Source organism: Acinonyx jubatus, chromosome E4, assembly GCF_027475565.1.
Source record: "Acinonyx jubatus isolate Ajub_Pintada_27869175 chromosome E4, VMU_Ajub_asm_v1.0, whole genome shotgun sequence".
Classification (NCBI taxonomy): domain Eukaryota; kingdom Metazoa; phylum Chordata; class Mammalia; order Carnivora; family Felidae; genus Acinonyx; species Acinonyx jubatus.
Genome location: NC_069395.1, coordinates 1,320,638 through 1,346,897, shown reverse-complemented (window position 1 = coordinate 1,346,897; position 26,260 = coordinate 1,320,638). Strand labels below are relative to the sequence as shown.

The 26,260-nt window shown below is 58.6% G+C and overlaps 2 protein-coding genes across 7 annotated transcripts; one reads left to right on the top strand and one right to left on the bottom strand.

Moving 5' to 3' along the window:
- Positions 1-5,507: 5,507 nt before the first annotated feature.
- On the top strand, positions 5,508-14,158 carry PKLR (pyruvate kinase L/R). Of its 3 annotated transcripts, none has more exons than XM_027048295.2 (11): positions 5,508-5,622; positions 6,579-6,761; positions 9,329-9,420; positions 9,530-9,661; positions 9,747-9,933; positions 10,288-10,558; positions 10,680-10,830; positions 11,128-11,280; positions 11,373-11,539; positions 12,224-12,405; positions 12,913-14,158. In XM_027048295.2, exons 1-11 carry the CDS (start codon positions 5,523-5,525, stop codon positions 13,017-13,019), a joined length of 1,725 nt encoding a protein of 574 aa, XP_026904096.1. In that variant the 5' UTR covers positions 5,508-5,522; the 3' UTR covers positions 13,020-14,158. The 3 variants fall into 3 exon arrangements, with proteins under 3 accessions (XP_026904096.1, XP_053064762.1, XP_026904095.1); XM_053208787.1 differs by lacking the exon at positions 5,508-5,622 and adding an exon at positions 5,887-6,013; XM_027048294.2 differs by lacking the exon at positions 5,508-5,622 and adding an exon at positions 6,028-6,441.
- HCN3 (hyperpolarization activated cyclic nucleotide gated potassium channel 3) lies at positions 14,155-26,187 on the bottom strand. Of its 4 annotated transcripts, none has more exons than XM_027048287.2 (9): positions 25,136-26,187; positions 23,491-24,384; positions 20,008-20,437; positions 18,941-19,102; positions 18,350-18,568; positions 17,790-17,936; positions 17,125-17,365; positions 16,152-16,316; positions 14,155-15,717 (listed from the first exon to the last, which is right to left on the bottom strand). In XM_027048287.2, exons 2-9 carry the CDS (start codon positions 23,766-23,768, stop codon positions 15,017-15,019), a joined length of 2,343 nt encoding a protein of 780 aa, XP_026904088.1. In that variant the 5' UTR covers positions 23,769-24,384; positions 25,136-26,187; the 3' UTR covers positions 14,155-15,016. The 4 variants fall into 4 exon arrangements, with proteins under 4 accessions (XP_026904088.1, XP_053064757.1, XP_026904089.1 ...); XM_053208782.1 differs by having other exon boundaries at positions 23,491-25,320; positions 25,830-26,187; XM_027048288.2 differs by having other exon boundaries at positions 25,830-26,187.
- Positions 26,188-26,260: the final 73 nt, after the last annotated feature.

Here is a 26,260-nt window from a genome sequence, read left to right as displayed (position 1 = left end):
GCCCCTCCTCTCCAGACCCCTGTCCCTCTTCTCGCCACAGGCACCACCAGAGTCCGGGGGAAATGAGTCAGGCCTTCACGTAAGGCTCCAGGCCATGTACCCGCGTCCACGGCAACACATTCACCCCAGCCGACAGGCGGGAACAACCCGAGGGTCCGTTCACACAGGAAGGGAGAAACACAGTGTGGGCTAGATTGACTGTGGAATATTATTCAGCCTTAAAAAGGAAGGAAATTTGACACCTGCTACAATATGGCGGAACCGTGGAAACGTGCTAAGTGAAAGGAGCCGTGAACTAGAAGTGTGTGGTCCCACTTGCACGAGGTCCCTAGAGTAGACAAACCCATAGAGACACGAAGGAGAATAGAGGTGGGGGGAGCGGGTGGTGGGCACGGGGAGTTAGTGTTTCACGAGGACAGAAGTTTCTGTTTGAGTCGGTGAGAAAAATTTTGGAAATAGTGCCCAAAATTGTGAATGTGCTCGACGCCGCTGAATGGTACACCTAAAAATGGTTAAATGGTAAATTTTAGAAGATTTTATTTTTAAGTAATCTCTATACCTAACATAGGGCTGGGATTTACGGCCCAAGGTCAAGGGTCGCTCGCTCCACCGGCTGAGCCAACTGGGTGCCCTGGTAATTTATAGCCTGTGTATATTTTACACAATTTTTCGAAAAACTCAAAGAGTCTTGGGCCTGGACTGGCCTCAGCCTATAGCTGCTCTCTGGGCAGAGATCACGGAGGGGTTTCCGAGAGGCCATTACAAACGTCCTGCGCAAAACTAAGGGCTCTCTCCGTATGCACAGAGTCCAAGCTCTAGGGTAAGGTGGGGTACAGAATGGAGGGTACAGTGCCCTGCTACCACTTGCATAAAAAAGGGACAGGTTGTGGTGTTTGGCTGGCTCGGTGGAGCGAGTGACCCTTGATCTCAGGGGCGCGCGTTCGAGCCCCACATTGGGCATAGATGGGTGAAAAAATCATAATAAAACAAAATGTTCTTATATCTAAAAGGGAGAGGAGGGATATATATTGTTTGTACCTGTATAGTCCATTTCTGAGAGAAGACCCAGAAACTCCAGAAATCTGGTAGAACGTCCTGGAGCGGGGGGAGGGCTGAGAGGCGGGGATGGGGCTGGGGGCGGGAAGGGAGAAACTTCACCCATACGCTGGACCTCTGAGTTTTGTATATTGCACAAGTGTTTATGCAAATAAACGTAAATATGTTTGAACAAATTCAAATTCTGGAACGTTTGGAAATACAGCCGCAGGGCCCACCCCCCATATTCTGATTCCGGAGGTCGGAGACGGCGGCCAGGCGCACGTCCACAACAGCGGCAACGCGGCCGCCGGTTACCGCGCCCCGCGGGGAAGCTGGTCTGTCTCGACAGAAGAGAAAACCGACGCTCCGAGTGTCCGGCCGGCGGGGGCGGGCCCCTGACGCCTCAAGGGCCCCGGGGCAGCTCTCAGGCGCCCCCCGCCGGCCGGCCGGGGTCGTGTTGTCGAGCGAGCGTCTTCAAGCTGGGGGGGCAGAGGGGGGGACCTTGTGCGCGTGTGAGAGAGCGTGTCTGTGCGGGGGTGGAAGCGCCGGTTCGGGGGTAGGGTGCGCGTGCGCGTGGGCGGACTGGGAGTGTCTGTGTGCACGTGTACCGGCGCTGGGCACTCTCTGTCCTTGACCTCTTGCAGCAACCCTGAGGCCACCAGGGTGCAACCTCCTGACCCCCTCCCTCACACACAACCTGCCACCCTTCCTGTCCCCTCTGTGTCCTGAACACCACACGGTCACCGGCCCGACCCACTTTGTGAAACCTAACTGCCAGCGTTCTTGTCTGTCCCCAGTCCCGCGGCGGGGGCCTGACTTTCAGGACCCAGCGTGGGGCAGCCATGTGCGCGTCTCGGGGTGTGGGAGGGCTCTCATGGGACAGAGCAAGACAGTCCGGTCCCGCTGGGATGTGCAGGCCTGTGGGCCTGGTTTTGTCGCCTCCGGGCCTCCTGCGCAGAGCTGCCTGGCCCTGGATGAGGTGCAAAATACGTCTCACATGGTGCGGTTGCTTGTGGGCCGGGGGTCAGCCAGAATGCTTTTCCTCTTTGACCCGATTTCAGGTCAAAGCTTTTGTCCCTCTGTAGGACAGGGCCTGCTCTCCGGCATCAACCCCACCTCCTGTTAAGCTACTTGGGGTTTGGATCTCCCGGATTCTCCTCCCAGGTGGCCTTCCAGTCTGTCTGAAGTTGCCAGGCCAGCCTTAAATATCCCATGTCCCTCCCCAACCCCCAAGCACAAGTCCTAATCCCCCAGTCCCTGAAGTCTGTTACATCCCTTCCCTCTGGTTACAGCTTTCACCCATCTTTATTTTTCCTGTCTTCTAGAAACAGAGCCTAGGGGGCTCCTGGGTGGCTCAGTCGGTTAAGCGTCCGACTTCAGCTCAGGTCGTGATCTCGCAATCCGCGAGTTCGAGCCCCACGTCAGGCTCTGTGCTGACAGCTCAGAGCTTGGAGCCTATTTCAGATTCTGTGTCTCCCTCTCTCTGACCCTCCCCCCCGTTTATGCTGTCTCTCTCTGTCTCAAAAATAAATAAAGGTTAAAAAAATTTTTAAATAGAAACAGAGCCTTGGATCTGTGCTCATTCCCCTTGGTAAGTCCCTCCTGCTACCTAACCCCTTTCTTTTTCCAACTAGAGTCTGACGGGAGGGATGGTGCTTAGGAGCTACAGCTCAGCCTCTGCAACCACTCTGAGTCCGAATCCCAGCTCCACTGCCGACAAGATCTCTAGCCCCAAAGTGTATCGGCAGGGTTCCATCAGGAACTAAGGGTTCTCTCCAATCAGATAAATTGAGCAACGTCTCCTAGCAGGGTTATATCTAAAGGTGTGCACAGGGTGCTGCTGAACCACAGGGGACAGAGCGTTACCCCAGATCTAGAAACAGTGGGCTTAGTGCCACTTTGGGGGCCCAGGGATGGGGAGAGAAGAGCCCCTTGAATCTGGAGAGGGTCTCTGGTGGCAGCCGTGACCTACAGCATCCTGGCAGGGAGGCGGGGGGGGGGGGTGTGTGGAATGCCCAGCCTCCCTCTCCTCCGTCCCATCTCCTGTTCTGTGGCCAAGCCCAACAGAAGCCATGGACAAGCCTTCAGCCTCCTGGCCCCCTGACAGAGCGGACAAGGGTAGAGGAAAGATCTGGAGTGGCGACAGAAGATGCTGGCACACCCCGCGAGCCTCAGTCTCCTCACCATCAAACAGGCTATCGATCCTCCCTTCCTTCTAGGCTATCATGGTGATAGAAGATACCCATGAGGTGCCGAACACTGGCCCAGCACACCCACGGTGCTCAATGCACACATCCTAATGTCTGCTTGGGGATTTAACGATTAATTGGCACCTTGAACTTAGCCTGGCTAAAACTGAAACCTTGAGGGGCGCCTGAGTGGCTCGGTTGGTTGAGCGTTCCACTTTGACTCAGGTCATGGTCTTGCGGTTCGGTTTCTAAGTTCAAGCCCCGCATCGGACCCTACTGTCAGAGCAGAGCCGCTTTGGGTCCTCTGTCCCCTTCCCCTCTCTCTCTGCCCCTCCCCCACTCGTGCTCTCTCTCTCTCAAAAAAATAAATAAATAAAACTAAAACCTTGAATGTTTCTCCCACAAACTGGTTACTGGTCTCAGTAAATGGCACTGCCATCTACCCGACTGGTCAAGCCAGACCCCACCCAGCGCCATCCTTCAGGGGATGGAAGTCTCCGTCTGCCTGTCCCCGCATCCTCCCCGCATCCATCATTCCACCCTGTGTGCTCTTGTCCAGACACATCGCACATCCGTCTCGCCACTGCCTCCCACCGGGCTTGCTTCTGACACTGGCCGCTGCTACTCTGTGATCCCCACCCGCCAGTGACAGGGATCTAGAGTTTCCGCTGCGTCAGGCCACTCCACCGGTGCCCTCCAAGTCCCTGCTTGTGTCTCCAGTCTCACAGGGCCCATGCCCCTCCGCCGGGCACCCGGCCTCCTGACCCCTGCACATACGCCCCTCCACCGGGCACACGGCGTCAGTGCCCACCCCCCCCCGGCCCCCAGCACTAGGCCTTTTCTTTCCTCAGAGCATCGACACATATTATTTCGAACCCCACAGAAAAACTCCTTTCTTCCAATTGTCCCCACCAGCTCCTTCTCATCCTTCAAATCCCAACTTAAATATGATCACACTTCAAAGAGGCCTGACCAAACCATCTCACCTAAAATACATTTCTCAGGACACCTGGATGGCTCAGTCGGTTGAGCGTCCAACTCTTGGTATCGGCTCAGGTCGTGATCTCCTTGTCATGGGATCGAGTCCCAAGTGGGGCTTGGAGCTGAGCATGGGGCCTGCTTGGGATTCTCTCTCTCCCTCTCCCTCTCTGCTCCTCCCCCTTCTCAAAATACATAAACAAACTTTAAAATTTATTTTTTAAAATATTTTTTAATGTTTATTTATTTTTGAAGGAAAGAGAGACAGAGTGTGAGTGGGGGAGGGGCAGAGAGCGAGGGAGACACAGAATCCGAAGCAGGCTCCAGGCTCCGAGCTATCAGCAAAGAGCCCAATGTGGGGGTCGAACCCACAAACCACAAGACCATGACCTGATCTGAGGTCGGACGCTTAACCGACTGAGCCACCCAGGCGCCCCTAAAATTTTGTTAATGTTTATTTTTGAGGAAGAGAGAGAGAGACAGAGCGCGAGCAGGGAAGGGGCAGAGAGAGAGGGAGACACAGAATTCAAAGCAGGCTCCGGACTCTGTGCTGACAGCACAGAGCCAGACACGGGGCTCCAACTCACGAGCTGTGAGATCATGACCTGAGCTGAAGTTGGACCCTTAACCGACTGAGCCACCCAGATGCCCCTAAATAAACTTTAAAATAAAATACATTTCTCTCTTTCCACCCTGTTGACTTTGCTGCTCTGACACCCTGATCTGTTCTTTAATAGCACTTACAAACTTTGTGGTTCTATATTCATTTCTTTGGTGCTTGTCTATAGGCTGTCTCCCCACACTGCTAATTCCATAGAGGACAAAGGCCCTGTTTTGCCCACCGTTGTAGCCTCAGGACCTGGCACGAAGTAGGTGGTCCATAAGTATTGGTCAATGAGCAAAAGGTAGCCAGTGTCCCGGTGACGGCGATGCCATCAGAGCCCGTCCAGAGACTGTCCCCACACCATCAAAGTGCTCCCCAAGCCCTTCCTTCAGGCTCCAGTCTCTACCATAAATCCTCCTGTTCCCGGATTCATCTAGGGCTCATTTCAATAAAGGACAAAGGAAAAGGGGCCATATCACCAAAATCCCTATTCAGGTTGATGACAGCATGAGTGGATTGAAGACTTATCGGGAAAAATGGAGAGACAGGGAATGCCAGGAGACGGGGCAGAGCACGTGCAAGCCTGGGGGAGGGACAGCGTGTGGGGACCCGGGCAGCCAGCAGGGCGTGCCCCTCTTCTCCTCTCTGGCCCCTTAGATAAGACAGTAGTTTCGTCATGCTCCCACCCCACACATAGCCCCTCCCTTTGTAGCATGTCCCGCCAGGAGAATGTGCCACCCCAGGACGTTTGGTCAAGGATCTCGAATTCCCTAAGGGACTTCATAAATACCGTCCTGATTGGGGCTCCAGGAGGTAAGGAGAGGCGACAGAAGCCACTGCATAGGAGGCAACGAGGGTGGAAATCAGGAGCGGAGGTAGAGATACAAATAATAGACATCTCCTGCCGGCCGAGAGGGCCTTGGCATTGGGGCGGGGGTGGGGGGGGTCTGTGTTTATTGGAGTCTCCCCGGTGTTAAGTTTTGGGCCCTGGCCTGAGCCTCTTTCCCAGCGCCTGTAGGCAGAGCACACAGGAGCCTGCCACACGGGAACCACGGGGTCTGCCCGTGTTGCCTGGACTCTGGCCCCCGGTGGTGACACTTTAACCAGCACGCACAACTGCTCCCTAGCCTCGTGCCTCGTGCCTCGGCCACAGACAGTGTGGGGCAGACACCCAGAGACAGGCGGGCACCCGGGAGCATGGAGGGTGCGGCTGGACGTGGGGCTCCTCTGGGCTGGGCCGGGTCAAGCTCTGGGGACCCTGGGACCGGAGTAGCATTGAAGGGGCTGGGGAGCTCAGAGGAGGGGCTCGGGAAGTCCACCAATTGGAAGGAAGAAAACAGGCACCTTAGGAAAGGGGACTGGGTGATTCTGGACAATGAGCAGCCAGTGTGGACCAGAGATGGTGATGGGCCGGGGCTGAGGGAAGTCAGCAGCTGAAGGGCGGGAGGTCAGGGTTGTGAGGGCAGGCCGGAGTGGGTCAGACCCAGACATGCATCCCATCTCTGTTACCTAGAAGTTCTATGATCTGGGGCAACTTATTTAATCTTCCTCAACCCCTGTCTCCTTCTCTGGAAAGTGGGGACACTTGTAGAGCACGTAACGGTACTTGCTCCACAGGATCCTTGGAACTAGGTAGGATAATGCGTGTAGAGTGCCCAGGCCGGAGGAAGGACCCCGGGAAACCTGGAGCGCTCAGGGCGGGAGCGCAGCGCTGGGATGGGGGGGGGGGGCGGTGAGGCGGGGGCCCACACAGCCCTCTTCTGCTGCAGGGCCAGCCGGGTACCTACGGCGGGTCAGCGGGGCCCAGCTGGCCCACGAGCTGGGCACGGCCTTCTTCGAGCGGCAGCAGCTGTCGGCCGCCATGGCGGACACCTTCCTGGAGCACCTGTGCCTGCTGGACATCGACTCGGAGCCCGTGGCCGCCCGCAGTACCTGCATCATCGCCACCATCGGTAAGCAACCCGCCCCCCCCGCAGCCTCCCGGACCTCAGACCGGGTCATTCGTTCACCAGATACTTGTTGAGCGCTTGGTAGCCAAGGTGTCAGGCCCCGGCCCTGGGGGTAGATCAGCGAAGCAAAGATCCCGGCCCTTGGGGAGCTGACAACCCAGCTGGGTGAGACAGTAAATACTAACTGTAGGGGCACCGGGGTGACCCAGTCAGTTAAGCTAAGCGTCCAACTCTTGACCTCGGCTCAGGTCACGATCTCCCAGCTTCTGGGTTCGAGCCCCACATCGGGCTCTGCGCTGTTGCAGAGCCTGCTTGGGATTCTGTCTCTCCTTCGCTCTGACCCTCTGCCACGTGTGCTCTTTCTCTCTCTCTCAAAATAATAAATATGGAAAAATGCTAAAGATAATAACTTAAAAAGGAGTAAACTATTTAGCATGTGAAAAAGTGATACGAACAATGGAAAAAAGAAAAATGGAGTGGAGGAAGGGACCCCAGGGCGGGGGGGGGGTTGGGGGGCAGGCTGCCGTCCCAAGCGGGGAGAAGATCAGATCTGCGCAGAGACGGAAGGAGATGTGAGGAGGGCGGTGTCTGTGGCGGGTGGGGGAGAGTTCCAGACGAGGGGGCAGCCAGCACACAGGTCCTGAGTCAAAGAGGCCGGGACGGTTAGAAGACATCAAGGGGAGAGTGGCCGGATGAAGGTATTGTAGAGAGAAGAAGGCCATGTAGGGCCTGGTGGCCACTGTCAGAGTCTGAGTGGGGCCCCCCCACCCAGAGAAGTGGGAGACGACGGCCCAGCAATGAGCAGGAGAATGGCTGGTCTCCCACGAGGGCCGCCCTGGCTGTACTGGGGAGACTGGGGTGGCAGTGGAAGCAAGGGCCCCTGTGGCTTCTGAGGTGCTTTTTTTTTTTTAATTTTTAAAAAAGATTTTTAATTTTTTTAACGTTGATTTTTGAGAGAGAGACAGTGTGTGAGCATGGGAGGGTCAGAGAGAGAGGGAGACGCAGCATCGGAAGCGGGCTCCAGGCTCCGAGCTGTCAGCACAGAGCTTGACGTGGGGCTCGAACTCACGAACTGGGAGATCATGACCTGAGCCGAAGTTGGACACTCAACCGACTGAGTCACCAAGGTGCCCCTTAAAAATTAAAAAAAAATTTTTTTTTGTTTATTTATTTTTGAGAGAGACAGAGACAGAATGCAAAGGGGTTAGGGCCAGAGAGGGAGGGAGACACAGAATGGGAAGCAGGCTCCAGGCTCTGAGCTGTCCGCACAGAGCCTGACGCCGGGCTTGAACCAACCAACCAGAGATCAAGTCCCACACTTGACGGACTGAGCCACCCAGGCGCCCCTCCTGCAGTGTTTCTGACTCAGACCAGGTAGGGGCAGTGGTGGTGGTGAGACAAGACGGGGTTCCGAAAGCATTTGGAAGACAGAGTTGACAGGATTTCCAGATGGGTCGGACATGGCGTGGGGGTGGGGCTGAAGAAGGAACCAGAGAGGAGTCAACTAGAAGGTGGCATTTTCAACTGAGCAGGAAAGACGGTGGAGGAGAGGTTTTGAGGGGAGGAGATAGGAGCTCGATAGGGGCGGGGGAGTTTGAGGGGCACAGAGTCAACCAGAAACACAGGTCTGGGTTTGGGGCAGGGTCCGAGTGGCAGATATAAATGTGGGAGGTGCCAGCATCTAGATGGCATTTGAAGCCACCAGACTACCACCAAGGGAGCGAAGAGAATCAGGCATCTGATGTTAAGGGCGAGGGGAGGGGGGGGAGCAAGAGAGGCAGAGAAGGAGCGGCCGCCCCGGGAGCAGGAAGCCAGGAGGGGCGCGTCCTGGAAGCCACGTGAGGACGCGTGTCAGGTGCTGCCGAGGGGCCAGTGGCTGCATTTAGCGACACCGAGGTTCCCGGTGACCCTGGCAGGAAGAGGTGCCGGCGAGGCGGGAGGCCAGCGCCGACTGGAGCTCGAACAAGGAAGAACAGGGGGCGGGGGGAGGACCAGAGGCAGCGAGCTCGGAGAACTCCTGCGACGAGTTTTTCTTCAAAGGAGAGCAAGGAGACAGGGCTGGAGCCGGAGGGGAACTGGGGCTCAGAGGGTCTTTAGTGCTGAAACCGAGAACACAGGCTTCCATGCTGATGGGAACGCTCCAGTAGAGAGGAGAGCACGGATGGCTCGGGCTGGGGAGGTCAGCAGAGCAGCGGGGGCGGGGGGGGGGGGGGGGGCAGGGCAGCTCGCTCGGGCCTAGGAGGCCTCTCGGCTCCAAAGGCCCAGACGGACCCCAAATGCCCCACCCGGCAGCCGTCTCCTGCCGTGCCCCCTCCCGCGCCGGGGGACCCTACATCGCCGCCCGGCTGAGGACGCTCCCCTCCGAGCCCCCCACAGCGCCCCCACCCCCGGGAGGCAGGTGTTGGCTGCAGAGGGACGCAGAGCTGCTGACGGGGGAGTAGAGGCTGCTCAGGGAATAAAGGTCCGGTCTCCGGCCTCCCGTGGCGCGGTGATGAGTTTGCTGCCCGCCCCCCCCCCCCCCCCCGGCTTTGGGAAGCAGGTCGGTCGCCTGAGCGCATCCCCGCTTCCAGGGCCGGCCTCGCAGTCGGTGGAGCGCCTCAAGGAGATGATCAAGGCCGGGATGAACATTGCGCGCCTCAACTTCTCGCACGGCTCCCATGAGGTGCGGGGCGGGGCGGGGCCGGGTGGGCGGGGCCAAGGCCTGCGCGGGCCGGTGGGGGGGGGGGCGCCCTGGCGACCTTCCCCTGAAACGCCCGCTCGCTGGTCCGCAGTACCACGCTCAGTCCATCGCCAACATCCGGGAGGCCGTGCAGAGCTTTGCAACTTCTCCGCTCAGCTACCGACCCGTGGCCATCGCTCTGGACACCAAGGGACCCGAGATACGCACCGGGGTCCTGCGGGGGGTGAGAGGGGCGGGGCTTGGGGGCGGGGCCGGGGTGGGGGGGGCCCGGGGGCGGGTCTCACGGCCCCCTCTGGCCCCGCCCCTAGGGCCCCGAGACCGACGTGGAGCTAGTGAAGGGCTCCCGGGTGCTGGTGACCGTGGACCCGGCGTTCCGGACGCGGGGGGACGCGAACACCGTGTGGGTAGACTACCCCAATATCGTCAAGGTCGTGTCGGTGGGGAGCCGCATCTACATAGACGACGGGCTCATCTCCCTCCAGGTGCAGAAAATCGGTGCGGATGGGCCTCCGCCCCAGCCGCGGGGACGCGGGGTGCGCTCCTTCTCCCTGGCCCCCTCGCCTCGTAGACCCGCCGCCCCCGCCCCTGGCCAGCGCCCTCCCCCACCCGTCCCCGGAGCCCTCGGGGTCCAGGCTTGAGGGCTCAGCCCGGGTTGGGGCCGGACTGCCGGGTTAGTCGTCCCTCCCACGGACGCCCACCGGTGCCTGTTCCGTGCACTGCCCAGGCCCCAAGGTGGACAGACAACAGGACACGGGTACCTGATTTCCTGGGGGCCCACGCCCCGTGCCCGCCCTCCACGACTCTGCCCCCCGGCTCGCCCCTGACCTACGCCTGTTTCCATGCCTGCAGGCCCGGAGGGGCTGGAGACCCACGTGGAGATCGGCGGCATCCTGGGCAGCCGCAAGGGCGTGAACCTGCCCGGAACCCAGGTGGACCTGCCGGGGCTGTCCGAGCAGGATGCCCGGGACCTGCGCTTCGGGGTGGAGCATGAGGTAGACATCGTGTTTGCCTCCTTTGTGCGGAAAGCCAGTGACGTGGCTGCCATCCGGGAAGTCCTGGGGCCGGAAGGACGGAACATCAAGATCATTAGCAAAATCGAGAACCACGAAGGCGTGAAGAGGTGAGGCTTGGTCCTTGTCCCCACCAGGCCCCAGCCATCCCCCAAGCCCTGCCTCTTCTCCAGCCTGCCTCTCCCTGGCGTCTCCTGGCGCTTCCTCAGCCCTGACACCCCAACCGCCCAGGTTTGACGAGATCCTGGAGGTGAGCGACGGCATCATGGTGGCTCGAGGAGACCTGGGCATCGAGATCCCACCTGAGAAGGTTTTCCTAGCTCAGAAGATGATGATCGGACGCTGCAACCTGGCGGGCAAGCCCGTTGTGTGTGCCACGCAGGTCTGGAGTGAGCCCTCGGGGACCCCGCGCGTTCTCTGGGCTGGGGGGAGGGTGAATATCCTCACCTTCGGTCTCTGGCACATTTTGCCGTCCAGTGTTTGATCCTCAAGCGACCGAGCTGGGAAGAGAGACCGTGAGCCCGCGTTTTGAGACGAGGAAACGGGACAGCCAGAGTCACACAGTTTGTGGCCGTGACCCTGGCTTTCAGGGCCCTCTGAGAGTGGCAGAGAAGTAGCTTGGGCAGGGACCCCAGGCAGAGTGTGACTGCTACAGCTCTGACGCCCAGATGTCCCCCAGATGCTGGAGAGCATGATCGCCAAGCCCCGGCCGACCCGGGCAGAGACGAGCGATGTAGCGAACGCTGTGCTGGACGGGGCGGACTGCATCATGCTGTCGGGGGAGACCGCCAAGGGCAAATTTCCCGTGGAGGCCGTAAAGATGCAGCACGCGGTAGGGGCGCCCCACCGAGACAGATGCGCCGGAAGCCCCGCCCCTTCCGGGCTCCAGCGCCCCGCCCCCGCCTGACCTCCCGGTGTTTGCAGATCGCCCGGGAGGCCGAGGCTGCCATCTACCACCGGCAGCTGTTTGAGGAGCTGCGCCGGGTGGCGCCACTGAGCCGGGATCCCACTGAGGTCACTGCCATCGGCGCGGTGGAGGCCTCCTTCAAGTGCTGTGCTGCTGCCATTGTCGTGCTGAGCAAGTCTGGCCGGTAAGGAGGACGCAGGCAGCACCGAGAGAGAGCTTTGGGTCAGGGGCACACTGGGACGGGCCCCGGGCCTGGGTTCGGCCTTGTCATCAGGGACGAAGGATAGAATTCTGGGGCCAGAGCAGAGGGAGCTCCAGGAGAGCGGGGGGGCAGCAGGGGCGGGCCTTGGGCACAGCAGGAACTGTGCCAGCGAGCTCCAGGGAGCTGGAAGGGCAGTGTGACATCACTGGGCACATTGGCTTCTGGGCATCTAGGGCCCCTGAGCAAGTCCTCTACATTCACCCCACAAAGCCTTACAATGCTGAATGTTCCAGAAGGTCCCAGAAGGTTTTAGTTCAAGTCTTTGCTCTCAAATCGGCCTTGAGACCTCGGGTAAGTCACCCAGGCTCCATAGACCACTTTTTCTCGTGGAGTCGTCAGGATTAACAAGAGACGTTTGTGAGTTAAGTACGATAGGGTTTCATGTTTCTGCAGAAGTTTCTTATTATCTGCCTCGATATATCCTTCATTGTGTCTTATCTTCCTTATGTGGTAAGAAGGGCAGGTGAGAAAAACAAGGCCCGGAGGTATATGATGACTTACCCAGGGCCACACAGCTTGTTTGTGATACCTGGGACCAGAACCCCAACTCTTGTTTCCTGGCTCACTACTGCCTCACTGTTCTGAGACCTTCTCCACCTCCTGCAGCTCAGCACAGCTGCTGTCTCGGTACCGACCTCGGGCAATGGTCATTGCCGTCACCCGCTCTGCCCAGGCTGCCCGGCAGGCCCACCTGTTCCGAGGGGTCTTCCCCGTGCTCTACAGTAAACCTCCAGAGGCCATCTGGGCAGACGATGTGGATCACCGGGTCCAATTTGGCATTGAGAGTGGTGAGCCACCTCGGTTTCCTCCCCACCCAGCCCTAGGTCTGTGTCATCAGGCCCCCGACCCCACTTTCCACACCCACTCGAAGGGCCTCGCCTCCCTCCTCTGGTCCCAGATTTTCCCTGAGAAGGTCACTAAGACACCGGGCTATTTGGGCCTCCGGGGACCAGGGGACACGCTGAGGAGGGCAGTGGGAGAGGGGTCGGCCCAGCTGCCGCTGCTGGAGCTGGGTGGGACGTAAGGAGTAAGAGGTGAGAGTACATTGGGGACCCCGTCCCCCCAGCTGTGTGGCTGTGATCATACTCCGTCTCTTCCCGGGGGCGTGGCAGCACTGGCAGCAGGCCCAGTACTTAGCCACCCGGCCCGCACTGCCCCACGGACACACTCTCTGTGGCGCCACCTATGGGACACTGTGCACTGGAGGAGACGGAGGGTGGCGGCTGGTTCTCACTGTGGGGCTGGCCAGCGTCCCCCAACGGCTGATGGTCATCTTCCTCCCGCACCCCTGCTAGGAAAGCTCCATGGCTTCCTCCGCGTTGGGGACCTGGTGATTGTGGTGACAGGCTGGCGATCTGGCTCTGGCTACACCAACATCATGCGGGTGCTGAGCGTGTCCTGAGATGCCGTGCCCCGCTGACACAGCCCAACCCGGACCCCCACCCCCTCCACCCCACACCCCTACGGCCCCATGGCCGTCTTCCCTGCTCTCCTCCCTCCCTGCCTAGGCCACATCTGCCATCCAGCCCCATCCCAGGGTGCCCCTGCCCCGCTCCATTTCACACAGGCTCCTTAAGTCTGTGTCCAATTAAGCACTGGCCATCTGGAAGCACCAGTCCTCCCGTCCCTGCACCCAATGCTCTCAGCCTAAGATGCTCTGAGCCTTTAATCCTAGCTTAACTGGTTAATTCTATTCCTCTGGGCTTCCCATACTGGGGGGGGGGGTGCGGGGAGGGGGGGGTGCGGGGAGGAGGGGAACAGGGCCATCATGTCCATAGTGTCCACAAAGTCACCATTTAAAAAATGTTCCGTATCCATGCAGTCTGATACCCTCAGTGTGGCCCTCATGCATCTCCTGGGGAGAATGCCACCTCTTTCCTCACCGTGACACAGTGACGTCAAAGCACCGCCGTTCTGGGGGAAACGGGGGTAGACCAGTGCCGGGGAGCACAGAGAGGCGCATGGGCTCATCTCGTCACTGTCCTCACAAGTAGGCCGCTCCCTGGCTGTTCTCATGCCCACCTCGTGCCTTGCTGGGTCAGAGGCCCCGCTGCTTCCTCCTGCACCCAGACATTCCTTCCTGCCCACCTTGGTCCCCACACAAACCAGGAGCCAAGACAAGTTTCTCTAGCTTCTTTCTAAACCCAGCTGTTTAGGAGTGATTATACAACCCAGGACGCTTCACCCAAGAGAAAGATGACTTAGGGTCCTGGCCCTGCATTCTCTGATACTGTAGAGCAGACGTGGGGCCTGGGACGTGGGGTAAGGGATTTCCCTTGTGCCTGGGAAGGCAAAGGTACTGACGGGCCTGCCCTTCCCCAGGCTCGGATGTCTCGGGTCCTCCCCTTACTCTCTCACCAATGGTAAACTCTAAGCTCGGAACAAAACCCTTGAAAGTAGCAAGAGTCCGCCCTTCTGCAGCTCCCTGTAGGGAGAGAGCTCAATATCGCTGCCTGCTGATAGAGCTGAGCGAGGACCCTATAAGGACAGGTAGGGAGGGATGGATAACGGAATGGCTGAATAAAATGAATTAATGATAAAACTAGCAAATGAATAAATACAATTATTACATGATTGAATACATAAGAATACACAAGGAAGGGAGGAAGGAAAGAAAAAAATGGCCACCTAAGGATTCAGCCGCTTGCCCCCCACCTGGGGGATCCAGGCTGGCACATTAAATAGGGACGTGCCAACCGTCCCTTGGCCTCAAGGGGGACACCACTGGGGCAGGGAAGAGGCTGCTCCCAGTTTACAAAGACAGTTGTACCACAGGGACAGAAGGTGCAGCAAACTTGACAGGAGACAGGTGTTCCCACAGTAGTGGGGGGGGGGCAGGAGGCATGGAGGGGGAGGGGCCACACGCGGCAGTGATGGTGGGTGCCCACGCTGGGGAGCCAAGATATCTGTTGACAGCAGCGGAGGCACAGGTGACTGGCAGTGCCCGGCTGTGCCAGGGAGACAGAAGTCAACCCACAGCAGGTGGTTCCTGTGGGGTCAAGGGCAGGGAAACCGAGACATCTAGTTGCTTGGCAGTGATGGCGGGGGGGACAAGGACTTGTGCTTCGTGAGGCGGGGGCCTGGGGCTGAGCCTGTGCCTGGCAGGACTATCCCAGGGGAACACCCTGCTCGGAGGCCTTAGAGTCACTTCTACTTGGCAGTGAAGACATGTAGTGCCTGGCACAGTGTCTTGAATGTGGTAGGCGCTCAGTATGTTTGATGAACGGGTGAGTGGATTAGGAGGATGTCAGACAGGCTGCAGGGTGCCTGAGCTGAGGACAGAGGCCGTCTCCTGGGGAGATATTCCCACAGGGCCGTGTTTCGGGTCTCCTTGGCCTTCCCCAAGAGGCATCTGCCCTCGGGCGCACACTGGCGCACCCAAGTGCTTACCCAAGGGTTTCACATGTTGGCAGAGAGCTGGGGGCCCCGGGGGGCAGCTGGCTCAGGCGCTAATGGCCTGGGCGACTGAGCTGTCCCTGGCAGCTTGGCCAGGAGTCCTGAGGAGGACAGGCGTTCACTTCCTGAGCCCTTACGCCCAGGAGAGCCGTCACCAGCTGCCCGCTGAGGCAGAGAGGGTTGGGAGGCGGAGAGGGGACGGCCCCGAAGTCCTAGTCGCCGTCCACCTCCTCCCGGGGGGGGACCCAGCAAGGACACCTGGGAGCGCCCAGCCCGGGAGAGGCTGGCATGAAGGGTTCGGGCAGGTGGGGCAGGCAGGCGGGAGGTGGATGCCCACGGGCCCCGGGCCAGCAGAGGGCCAGCTCGGACGGGCACTAGTGGGGAGGCCGGGGAGCCTGCTGAGCGTCGGGCAGAGCGAGCGAGGAGGGTAGCTGGAGAGTCAGGGGAGAGGGGCAGAGGGCCCCGCTGGTGAGTCAGGGCGATGGCCACACTGGAGGTCACGGCGGCCGCCTGCAGAGGTGCGTGCACCAGGGGCTCCCACAGCACTGGCTTTCCGCTGAGCCGAGCTCCTGTGCCCGGGGCTAGGCCCCGAACGCCCCGGGCCATGTCCCTGTCGTGCTGCACCAAGTGCTGCTCCATGGTGCCCCCGCTGCTGCCCGGACTCGGTTCGGAGCGTTTCCGCTGCAGGACAGAATTCTTCTTGCCTAGAAATGGTCCGGGGAGGGAGAGATTGGAGATGGGGAAGGAGTCCAAACTGGAGGTCGGGTATCAAAGAGCAGGAGCATAAGAAGATGAACTCAGAGGACGGCAGCGGGTGAGGGTGGGAAGGAGAGGATGGGGATGGGGGGAGGGGGTGGAGGTTGGGAGGCAGGGGTGGAGAAAGAGGGTTGGGGATGAGAGGATGTCTCTGAGAGGGTGAGAGAGAAGGAGGACTCGGCACGGAGCCACGGGGCCATCTCTCCAGGGGCAGGGGACACTGTACCGGAGGCCTTGCAGGGCATTTGCCGGGAATGGCACGGGCTGGGGCGTGATGCCAAAGCGCCGGAGCCTGGGCCCTGGGAGGTTGGGGGCCCCTCGCGGGGGAGGCGGGGTGGGGACGCAGCCAGGACCCAGGGCAGACAGGCTGGACGAGCCTCACCGATGCGGCGCAGCCGGTCCATGGCTACCGTCTCGAAGGCCCGGCGCATCATGGGGAACTCTTCCAGCACAGCGTTGAAGTGGTCCACGCTGAGCGAGTACAGGCGGCAGTAGGTGTCAGCGCGCACGCTGGCCGTGCGCCGGCCCCGCGTCAGCAGACAGATCTCTGTCCAAGTCGGGAAGAGGCCCTTAGGACCGCGGTCCCCAGAACGCCCTCTCACCGGGCCCGCAGCAGCTGACCCGGCCCCCTCCCTGCCCAGGGCCAAGGCCCTGAGACGCCCCAAGCATCGTCTCCCTCCATCCTTCTCACTCTCTCCAGATTAAAGCTGGCACACAGGTGGGCCTTGCTGGCTCCGTTATTCCAGTCATTTCCATTCCCAGCCACCTCCTCTGCTCTGGTCCAAGGGGCAGGCCTGGGGCAGTGCCCTCTGTGTACCTGCCCCTCCCACCCCTTTGCATGAAGTCCAAGGGCAACCCAGAAGGAGAAAAGCAGTGCCAAAGGGCAAAGGGCACCCAGGGATGCTAGCGAGCAGGGGTGGTTTGGGGCCTGAGAGAGGACATCTGGTGGGGTGGCCCCCACTGACGCAGCCTGGGTCCCGGGACCCTCCCCACAGGGCACCCCACCAGGGAACCGTCCAACTCAAGCCCCTGGAACAGTATGGCTCGATTCCTGTCTTTCCTTCATCTCCTAGGGTCCCCAGACTTCACCGCTTGAGGGTCTTAGAAGGCCCAGTGGCCCAGGAACTTTCCCCACCCCCGCCCCGCTGCTACCAATCGGAATCTCTTAGGAAGCTATTTAAAGCCACAGAGCTCCAGGCCCCAGGCCCAGAGATTCTGACTCAGGAGGCCTAGGGAAGGGCTAGAAGTCTTTGACTCTGCACACAGCCAGGCAGGAACTCTGCACAGTGATCCAGGGGAGCAACTGCCCTCTGTCCCCTGCTCCAGTCCCCCCACCCTCCCTGAGGCCTGCTGACCCCCAAAGTAGGATCCATCGGTGAGGCGGGTGTCCCGGGCACCGCGCGCCAGCACGCTGAGCAGCCCGTGCTGTATGAAGTACATCTTCCTGCCCACGGAGCCCTCGCGCACCACGAGGTCCCCTGGCTGGAAGACCTCAAAGTGCAGCTTGGTGAGCACCGCTGTGACGAAGCTGGGGTCGGCATGGGCGAACAGTGGCATGTGGGCCACCAGGCCGCGGCAGGTGAAGTTAATGATCTCCTGGGCAGGGGAGGGGCCTGTCAGGCAGGCTGCGCCCCCTCCCCCGAGGTGCCCCCATCGAGCTCATCTGTCTCCAGAGGCCCCACCCCTGGGGTCATGATCTGCCAAAGGATGGGGATGCTTCAGTGGGCCTGGGACCATCCCTGCACTCCTGCCTCCAGAGCTCTCCCGTAATCCCCCGCGGGACCGTGCCCCCCAAACAGAGATCCCTGCAGGCCCTCCCCGCATATCCTTCACCCCCGTGAGACCTTCAAGAAAGACCCTAATCCCTAAAAGCCCACCCCCCCCCCAAGGCCTGGCCTCCCACGAGGCCCTCCGCAGGCCCCGCTCCCTATAGGTGCACCTGCTGACCAGGAGCCCGTACCCCAGACGACACCTCAGAAGCCCCGGTCCTTGCACAGCCCCCTCCGGGGCCCAGTCCCACCTCCCGAAGCGGCTCGCTCAGCTCGCCCAGGATGCTCTCTTCGTCAAACATCTTGCCCTGGTAGCGGTGCTCGTAGTACTCGTGGATGCGCTGCCGAGTGTCGGTGGGCAGCTTGTGGAAGGCCATGTACTGCTCCACCTGCTTGTACTGGGGGGGCGGGCGACGGCAGTGGGTGAGAGGGTGCAGAGACACGCGTGGGGCAGGAGCAGTGACGGGGTACGTGTGGAAGAAAGATCACAGACACAGGCCAGACCCGGAGGGGTGAAACATGGACAGAGGGGGTACACAGGGCCACAGAAGGACATGTGAGTAGCAGTGGATACGGGGAGGACACACAGCACAGTGACAGGAAAGTCCAGACACGGGCAGAGGAGGGGCCCAGGGACAGGGACATAGGTCCAAACAAGGAAGAAGTTACACACACGGGCATCGGACAAACGGACACAGGGCAGGGAAGGACACGGAGACCCAACAGGAGCACGAGCACAGGCCTCAAGTTGAGCTACCCAGCCCCTAGCCCCCCTGCAGGCCCATCCCTTCCTTCTCCTGCCCCTGCTCACCTTCTCCTGGTACTGACGTCGGGAAGAGTCCAGGGACTGGATGAGGGCGGTGGCATGGCCGATGAACATAGCGTAGCACGTGGCGCCCACGATCATGCTGAGCATGGTGAGCCAGACGTCGGGCATGCCGACAGGTGCCTGCTGCCCATAGCCAATGCACAGCATGTGGCTCATGGCCTTGAACAGGGCGTGGGAGTACTGGCGTCCCCACGAGTGGTTCTGGAGGGCAGAGTGTACTGCACAGCTGGGCACAGCCTCCTCAGAGCCTCCTTGTCCTCCTGCCCCCCCCACCTTCCCTCTCTGGCGGTCCTTCTGTGTGCCCCTTTCTGCTTCACACTGGCCTCCCAGGAGGCACTTCAGTTTGGTTCTGGGGGCCTCTCCGCAGCTTGGGGGGGGGGGTCCATTTTGCCTAGGTTTCCTGCCCTGCCTGCTCCCTCCAACACAAAAGCACTTCCTGTAGGTAGCCTCCCCCCCCTCAGCTCCCCACCTCCTCGCTTGGCAGCTCCCGTCTCCGGCCCCAGTGCTCGGCCCTGCTACTCAAGCACAAGAGCCTTTCGAGGGCCTGGAAGGCAGAGTCGTGGGAGTCCTCACCGCCATGTGGTTGATGGAGACCCAGCAGTCAGGGGGGAAGTCCTGCAGCATGGGGACCAGGAACTGCAGGCAGCCGTCCCAGTGACACAGCAGCAGCATCATCCCGATGAGGTTGAAGATGCGAACCACCGCGCTCGCCAGGTCATAGGTCATGTGAAAGATCTGAGGATTCCGAGGAACGGCTGCTGTGGACAGGACCCCTCCCCGCCGGTCCTCCTCTATTCCTGGCCTTGCCAATTCTCTCCTTGAACTTCTCTCTAGCCCCAGCCCCCATGGATCTTTAAAATGCGCTATTATTCGTTTGCACAGAGCTCTACAGCACACATACAGCTAATACAGAGTTGGCTGTGTTACTACTCTCCGATCTTACAGAGAGGGAATCGATGCCAGTCACGTGCCCAGAATCACACACAGTGTCACAGCAGAAACTCAAAAAAATCTACTGCACAAGCTGCCCAGGCTGTGCCCACTGGAAAAGAGGAGAGAGGGCATTCCCGGTGTCATGTCCTCGGGGCACGTGTGCGAGGATTCATGCCAACAGCCCCCTTCCCTCCAGTAACACTCACAGGAAACACGCTGACAACTTCCTATGTCCCAGGCACTGTTCTAGGAGGTATTAAGTTACAGGTACTATTTCCTTTTATCCTCATGATACACCTCATCATGTGTAAGTATATTTAACATTTTCATCTTCTAGAAGAGGAAAACCAAGCCTCCTATAGCGTATAGTAAACTGGGATACGATCACAGGCAAAGAAACTGCAGAGCCCACACTCTGCACCCCTAAATCCTGCTCCCCTGCCGCTGGAACTCCAATGTCTCCCACTCCCTCCTTCCAGAGTCCAGCTAACCTGCAAGCGCTCCTCCAGCCTCTGCACTCGGCCCTCCTCACCTCCGGGTGTGTGTCGGGGGGTACCCCCTGAACCCTCACTCTGCCCCTGCTACTGACCCACCCACTTTGGAGGCAGCCCACCCAGCTGCCTCACCCCGTAGCATCACCAGGAGCCCCACCCATAGCGCCGTCCCGGAGGGGTCTGCGAGCCCCCCCGCCCACCTCCCTGCCCCACCTCCTCCCACTGGTGTATGTAGCGGATGAGGCGGGAGAGGCGGAGCAGCCGCAGGAGGCTGAGGATCTTGGTGAAGCGCACAATGCGTAGGGCCCGCGCTGTTTTGTAGACCTCGGCGTCCAGTCGTGGCTCCAGCTCCACCACCAGGAAGATGTAATCCACGGGGATGGAGGAGATGAGGTCGACCAGGAACCAGGTGCGCAGGTAGTGAGACCGGATGGCGCGAGGGGCCAGCAGGATTTCAGCACCCTCCTCCACCACGATGCCTGTGCGGAAGTTGAGTACCAGATCCAACAGGAAGAAAGTGTCAGAGAGGACATTGAAGACGATCCAAGGTGGGGAGTTCTCCTCCTTGAAGAAGGTGATGCCCACAGGCAGCACAATGAGGTTCCCCACCATCAGCAGGAGCATGATCAGGTCCCAGTAAAACCTAAGGTGGGGGTGGGGTGGGGAGGAAGGCCAGGATGACACTTCACCAGCCACCAGACAAACGGCAGATAGTCTGATACAGCCAAGAGTGGGCAAGGATTACCGAATAACGGGATGGCCACTTACAGCTGGCGGGAATGTAGACTGGGACCACCATTTGGGAAGCCAGTTTGCTATTATCTAGTAAAGCTAAACATTTGCATTCCCTGCCACCCAGCAATTCCATTAGGAGCATACACACGCTCAAGGGAAATATGAGCTCCAGGAGATGTATACAGAAATGTTCATAGCAGCATTGGATCTGGAAATGACCCACACGTCCATCCGTAGAAAAATGCAGATAAATAAGATAAACACAGTAGGTGAATAGACTGTGGTATACTCACGCCCCAGAATAATAGACAACCCTGACACCACCCAACGGCAGCCTCGTGCTGAATCTTGCAAATTCAATGTTGAACAAAACGAGAAATAAAAGGATACACAGTGGATGAGTTCACTTGTACAGAGTTCAAAAACAGGCAAGACTAAACTGCAGTATTTAGCAATTCACAGAAAAGTGGTAAAACTATAAAGAAAAGTAAGAAAATGAGTGCCTCAGAAGTTAGAAAAGTAGGTTGCGGAAAGGACTGCGGGAGCAGTAAGGATGCTTTGGGGTGCCAGCAACCTAGTCTCTCCTGACCTGGATGGTCGTTACAGGGGGGTGTGCTTTGGAATTACATATACACGTGTGTGCACGTAGACGTATACATGTATGTATACACGCACGTGCATTTTGAATATATATGCAACATGATGTATCATTATACACTATCCTACCCAGATGCCTGCTATACACACGCACCTACTACATGTATACATCCTCACTGTATACACGTACATATGTACAGATACATATACCTGCTTAACATGTATAATATATATGTAATATCACGTACATGGTTTATGTCACTATATTATATATTTTAAAGTAAAATAAAAAGATAAGCTACCCCGTGCTAACCTCCCAGGAGTGTTGAAAACACACACACTGAGACAATGGATACGATAGTGCCGTACAAGCACTGGTTGGTTTTATGACTCACCCACCTTTTGTTCCCAGATTTCTGAAGAGGTTGCTGCTGCTTCCATCTCAGCTCTCTGCCCATTCCTAGTCTAGGCCTTCACGCCCTCCCCAGCCCTCCCCACCCCACCCCTCCTTCCCTTCCCAACCCAGCTGGACCCATAGTTCCTGGTTTTCTGCTGGGATCTGCTCATCTGTGTCAGGGTATGGGGCGGGGGGGAGTCTGTTCTGCCTCCCATCCGAACTGAGCTTTTTAGGGATGCCCCACCCCCCTCCCCAGCACCTCAGACAGGGTTGCACATAGAGAAGCTCCACGGGAGATCCTGAGGCAGCGAGGCTAAAGGCTCTGCACGCCTTTCCTTCCCTAATCTCCCTGTGCCTGCTGGCACTCTGGCCAAGCCCAGACAAGGGCACTGGCAGGGGAGAGCCACACTGCTGTGGTGAAAGTGTGGAAAGGAGAGGTCAGGAGGAAGCTAGCGAAGCTTTCATGCAGAGAAGTCTGAAGCGGTTAAAAACAGCGTTAGCTAGAGTGGTCTAATTCCAGGACACACCTAATTGCAGTATCAACTCAGGACTCAGCCCTTTCTGACTCTGACTCTACAAAATCAAATCTTCAGCTTCTAAAAGAAGCACAGGGGTCCCCAAAGCCAGGTCTCCAGGAAGCCCCTCAGACCGTGTGCTTTCCATCAACAACAAATCCTTGACCCCCCCCCCTTCCCCTCCCTCCTGGGCCACTGGAGAGTCCTGTACTGTGTGTTGAGAGCAGAGGGGAGGGGAGGGAGGGGAGGAGAAATGAGGGGAGGGGAGGAGAAATGAGGGGAGGGGAGGAGAAAGGAGGGGATGGGAGGGGAGAGGAGGGGGGAGAGGGGAGGGGCGGGGAGGGGTGGGGAGGGGAGGGGAGGAGAGGAGAGGGCTCGCCCAGCCATGGAGAATCTTCACAGCCTGACTCACAGGCAGTCACAAGCTTAGCGGGTGATGCAGTAGAGAAGACAGAGAAGCGGCATGATAATACACGGCTTCTGGGGACACATCTGCGGGTAAAATGGGGGGGGAGATCACAGGAGGCTAAAACAGGTGCACTGGTGGGGTAGCGATGAGGCAGTAAAGAAGAGGGGAGAGAAAGGAACAATGGGAGAAAGAGGAACATTTAGGGAGTGTGTATGTCTGTGGGTTCAAAATGATGTCCAGGTCTCCAATTGTGTTTCCAGGCTCCTGATCCACACCTCATCTTTCCTGCTCATTTTGCTCCCCACCTGAGGTGCTTTGGACACACTGTTGCCTCATCCAAAAGCTGTCCTTCATTTCCCCCAAGGACAGAGCTGCTCTCCTCCCCTAGCGACCTTGATGTAGAGGTACAGCCTGACGGGGACTGTGAAATGGCCCCACCTCCACCCTCGGTCCCTCTGATAGGCACCTGGGAGGGTGCCCCTGTCTTGCTTCCTCAATCGCTGGGAGTCCCGGCCCTGCCCCGCTACATCCCGCCTTCAGCACCAGGGACAGCGGCAAGAACCGCAGCCGGGACATCCCCGGCTCGCGCCCCGCCAGCGTCTCTATTTTTCCTGGTAGTCGGCCCTGTTGAACTAAGCAGGTGCTGGGGGTAGGAGACAGCAGAGCTCGGTTTCCCCCTCAGGCTGACCCCGAGCCTTGGAACATGGCATAATTTCCCAGATCCCCAGCCGGCAGGACTGCAGGAGGCAGTCGTCCCTAACTCCAGTAGTCCCTGTGGTCCAGGTGGAGTTCTGGATTCCTGAAACGGTAAACCCAGGTCTCTAGTGTCTCCTCTGGTGTCAAGTCACTGAAGACCTCCGGCTGGGGATCCCTCGCCCAAGAATTCCCAGGCTAGACTGGGGGAAGTGACTCTGTTGTCCCACCCAAGGACCCCCGGGCCGGAAACGAAGAGTCTGTAGAGGGTGAGGCGTGCCCTGCCTCCGTGTCGCGGCCCATGGGGGTGGGATCTGTGTCCCTCGCCCTCCTTGCTGGGGCCCCAGTACCGGAAGTCGCTGTAGGGGTGGATGATCCAGGCCCCCGCTGACTTGACCCTCTCCTGCTCGATTTCCACTGCCTTGTGGCTGCCGAACACGCGAAGGGAGAACTTGTTGACCGTGGGCTGGAGCAGCGTCCCGAGTTGTCTTCTCTTGGGCTCGGGCCCAGACCCGGGCAGCGGTCCCGAGGCCGCGGTCACAGGCGCCGGAGCAGCCAGAGGCGCCGCTTCCAGCCCAGAGGTCGCCCGTTCGCCAGCTCCCGTAGTCGGCCGCTGCTCTGCCTCCATGATGCCCGGTGGCTTACACGCTTGGCGTCCTAGACCCTGCCGCGGCCATCCGGGACGCCGACCCCTCCCGGAGCAGGAGCCGGCGCAGCCCGGCGGGCTCCGAGCTGCCGGCTCGCGGGGCGGAGGGGGTGTGTGCGCCAGACTCGCGGGCAGGAGGCAGGCGGCGGGTTGCGCGGCGCCCCCTGGCGGGAGCCTCCCCAGGAGAGGGCGGGGCCAAGGAAGCCCGCCTCCAGGGAAGACTCCGGCATGGGCGTGGCCTAGCAGATGGGGGCGGGCCCCCAAGTAAGGGAGGAAGAGGCAGGGAAACACAGCCGGAGTCACGAAGGGGGCGTGATCTGGTGTTGATGAGCTCTTAGCCAATGAGCTCTAGGGAGGCGGAGCCGTCCGTGAATGGCGGGAAAAGCGGACGCTGGTTGTAGATCCCGGAGTCTCCGGAGGGCGAGAAATTGGGGACCAAAGAAGAGGTGGGGAACGGTCACTCCAATTCACGCACTTCCTGCATTTCACTGTCTTCCTCTCAGCACTCTCCTAGGCATACTCCTTTCTTCTCGTCTTCTCCATATTCCTCCTAGTATTTCATTTGCAAAGTCATACTGCTAACTTTCAGCAAGAGTGACTGCGGATACAAAGTTGAATACAAAAGTCCTGCTGTAAAGCCAAGCTCGGCTGTGCCCGTATGCAGACAGAACAAGGAGACTGCAGTGCTGTGTGATGTTCAGTGCTAGAAGTTCCCAAACATCTCAAACTCTTCCCCTCATCTCCGTTTCTTATTGCCACTGACTTATTTCAAGCCTTCAGCATTTTTTCACCTAGGTTATTTCAGAAGCCTCTATAAGGGGCCCTATACTCTCTCAGGCCAATTCTTTTCCCACAGTCTGCCAGAGTTACCTTCCTAAGATTCAAATGCAACATGTCCTTCAAACCTCTCCATCTTCTGTAGGGAAGGTTACCTGTAAGCTCCTTAAAATGACCTACCAGGCCCTGCAAAATTTGGACCTAATTTCAATAGCCTCTCTTCTGATAGTCCCTCTCTTGAAAGCCAGGACTCTAATCATGCTGAAAGGCTTTGTTCTACCTTGTCTCCAGCCCTCTGCAAATACTTTCTCTGCCCGGTATGCTTTTCCAATTCACTTTCCAAGTGTTGCCTCACATAGTATCTCCTCTGGGAAACTTAGAAACACACTTCCAAGTCTCCTTTCCCCAACTAGATCTAATCCAGGGCTTTCTTTCTTTTTTTAAAGTTTATTTATTTATTTTGAGAGAGAGAGAGAGAGAGAACAACTGGGGAAGGGGCAGAGAGGGAGAGACAGTATCCCAAGCAGGCTCCACATTATCAGTGCAGAGCCTGACTTGGGGCTCAAACTCACCAACTGTGGGATCATGACCTCAGGTGAAGAGTCTGATACTTAACCAACTGAGCCACCCAGGTGCCTCTAGTCCAGAGCCTTCTTACAGTGTTCATGGCAGCTCTTGTCACAAGGCTGCCATTATTCGTTTACAGGTCTTTCTCTCCCATTAGACTGTGGGGTTCCAAAGAACAGGAGCCTTGCGCCTGGCACACACCGTGGATACTCAGTAAATGCTTGCTGAATGAACGCATGATCCGGAAAGGTGTTCGTGGAAGAGGAAGGGAATTTTCCCCTCTTTCCTTCCAACCGCTTCATTACCCTTATTCTTCTATTTTAGGGAACCTTTCCTAAACCATTTCTGGCTAACCGATCTAATCTCCATCTAACTACCTTCCATCCCAGCTCCCCTCTGATATGTCCTGAATTAATATAACTACTCTCAGGTTATTTTTTCTTTTTCCTTTCTATGTCTCAGTTCCTTCCATCATGCCTCTAACTCGGTCCAGTTTGTCTCAAGGTCTCCTGCTTCCTCTTCTCCCCCCCCCCCCCACCCCTTTTCCAACTCAGTTCATTTACATTTCCCATGTATTATGTGTGAGTTCGGAACATACAGTTCTCGAGTGTCTTCCCCTCTTTCAGCACCTGATTCTCCATCCCTCCTTTTCTCAAACCCTTCCTCCACGGCCTTACCTCCTGACCCACAGGTGCGTACCTTTCGCTCAGGACAAAAGGGGGCCGCCCCTCCTTGCGGCGGCTAGGTAACTAGGCTGTTTTAAGAACTGGATATTTACTGGCCGTGCCGGACAATCAGACCTCACCACCACGCCTCAAAAGCTGTGTGGAGGGGCGACACTCGTAAATGACAACTTCCAGGTCCCTTTTAAACCTCCAAACTTCACAAAGTAAGCCGCAGAAGTGTCATGAAGACGGCGCAAGACAGAGGAACGAGCTGAGCAGAAAGGCCGCGCGGCGGGCCTGAGCGCGCCCGGCCCACCCCGCACCCCGCCGCCGGAGCGCTGGAACCCCCGCGCCCCCGCACTCCCCGGCGCTCCTATCGCCGCGCCCGCCAGCTACGCGAGGACGCGGCGGCGTGCGCGCCCTGGGGGCGGGGCCCGGGGCAGCTGGGCGGGGGCGCGGGACGTG

Bases quoted from the DNA above. Each gene is read 5' to 3' on its own strand.
- PKLR (XM_027048294.2), top strand. From the start codon at position 6,330: ATGATCTGGGGCAACTTATTTAATCTTCCTCAACCCCTGTCTCCTTCT. The intron at 9,662-9,746 runs GTGAGAGGGGCG...CCCCGCCCCTAG, and splicing joins GCACCGGGGTCCTGCGGGGG to GGCCCCGAGACCGACGTGGA. The intron at 9,934-10,287 runs GTGCGGATGGGC...CCATGCCTGCAG, and splicing joins CCTCCAGGTGCAGAAAATCG to GCCCGGAGGGGCTGGAGACC.
- HCN3 (XM_053208781.1), bottom strand. From the start codon at position 23,768: ATGGAGGCAGAGCAGCGGCCGACTACGGGAGCTGGCGAACGGGCGACC. The intron at 18,569-18,940 runs GTGAGGACTCCC...TCTGCCCTCCAG, and splicing joins TCTCCATCAACCACATGGCG to AACCACTCGTGGGGACGCCA. The intron at 17,366-17,789 runs GTGGGACTGGGC...TCCCCTGCCCAG, and splicing joins TGAGCGAGCCGCTTCGGGAG to GAGATCATTAACTTCACCTG.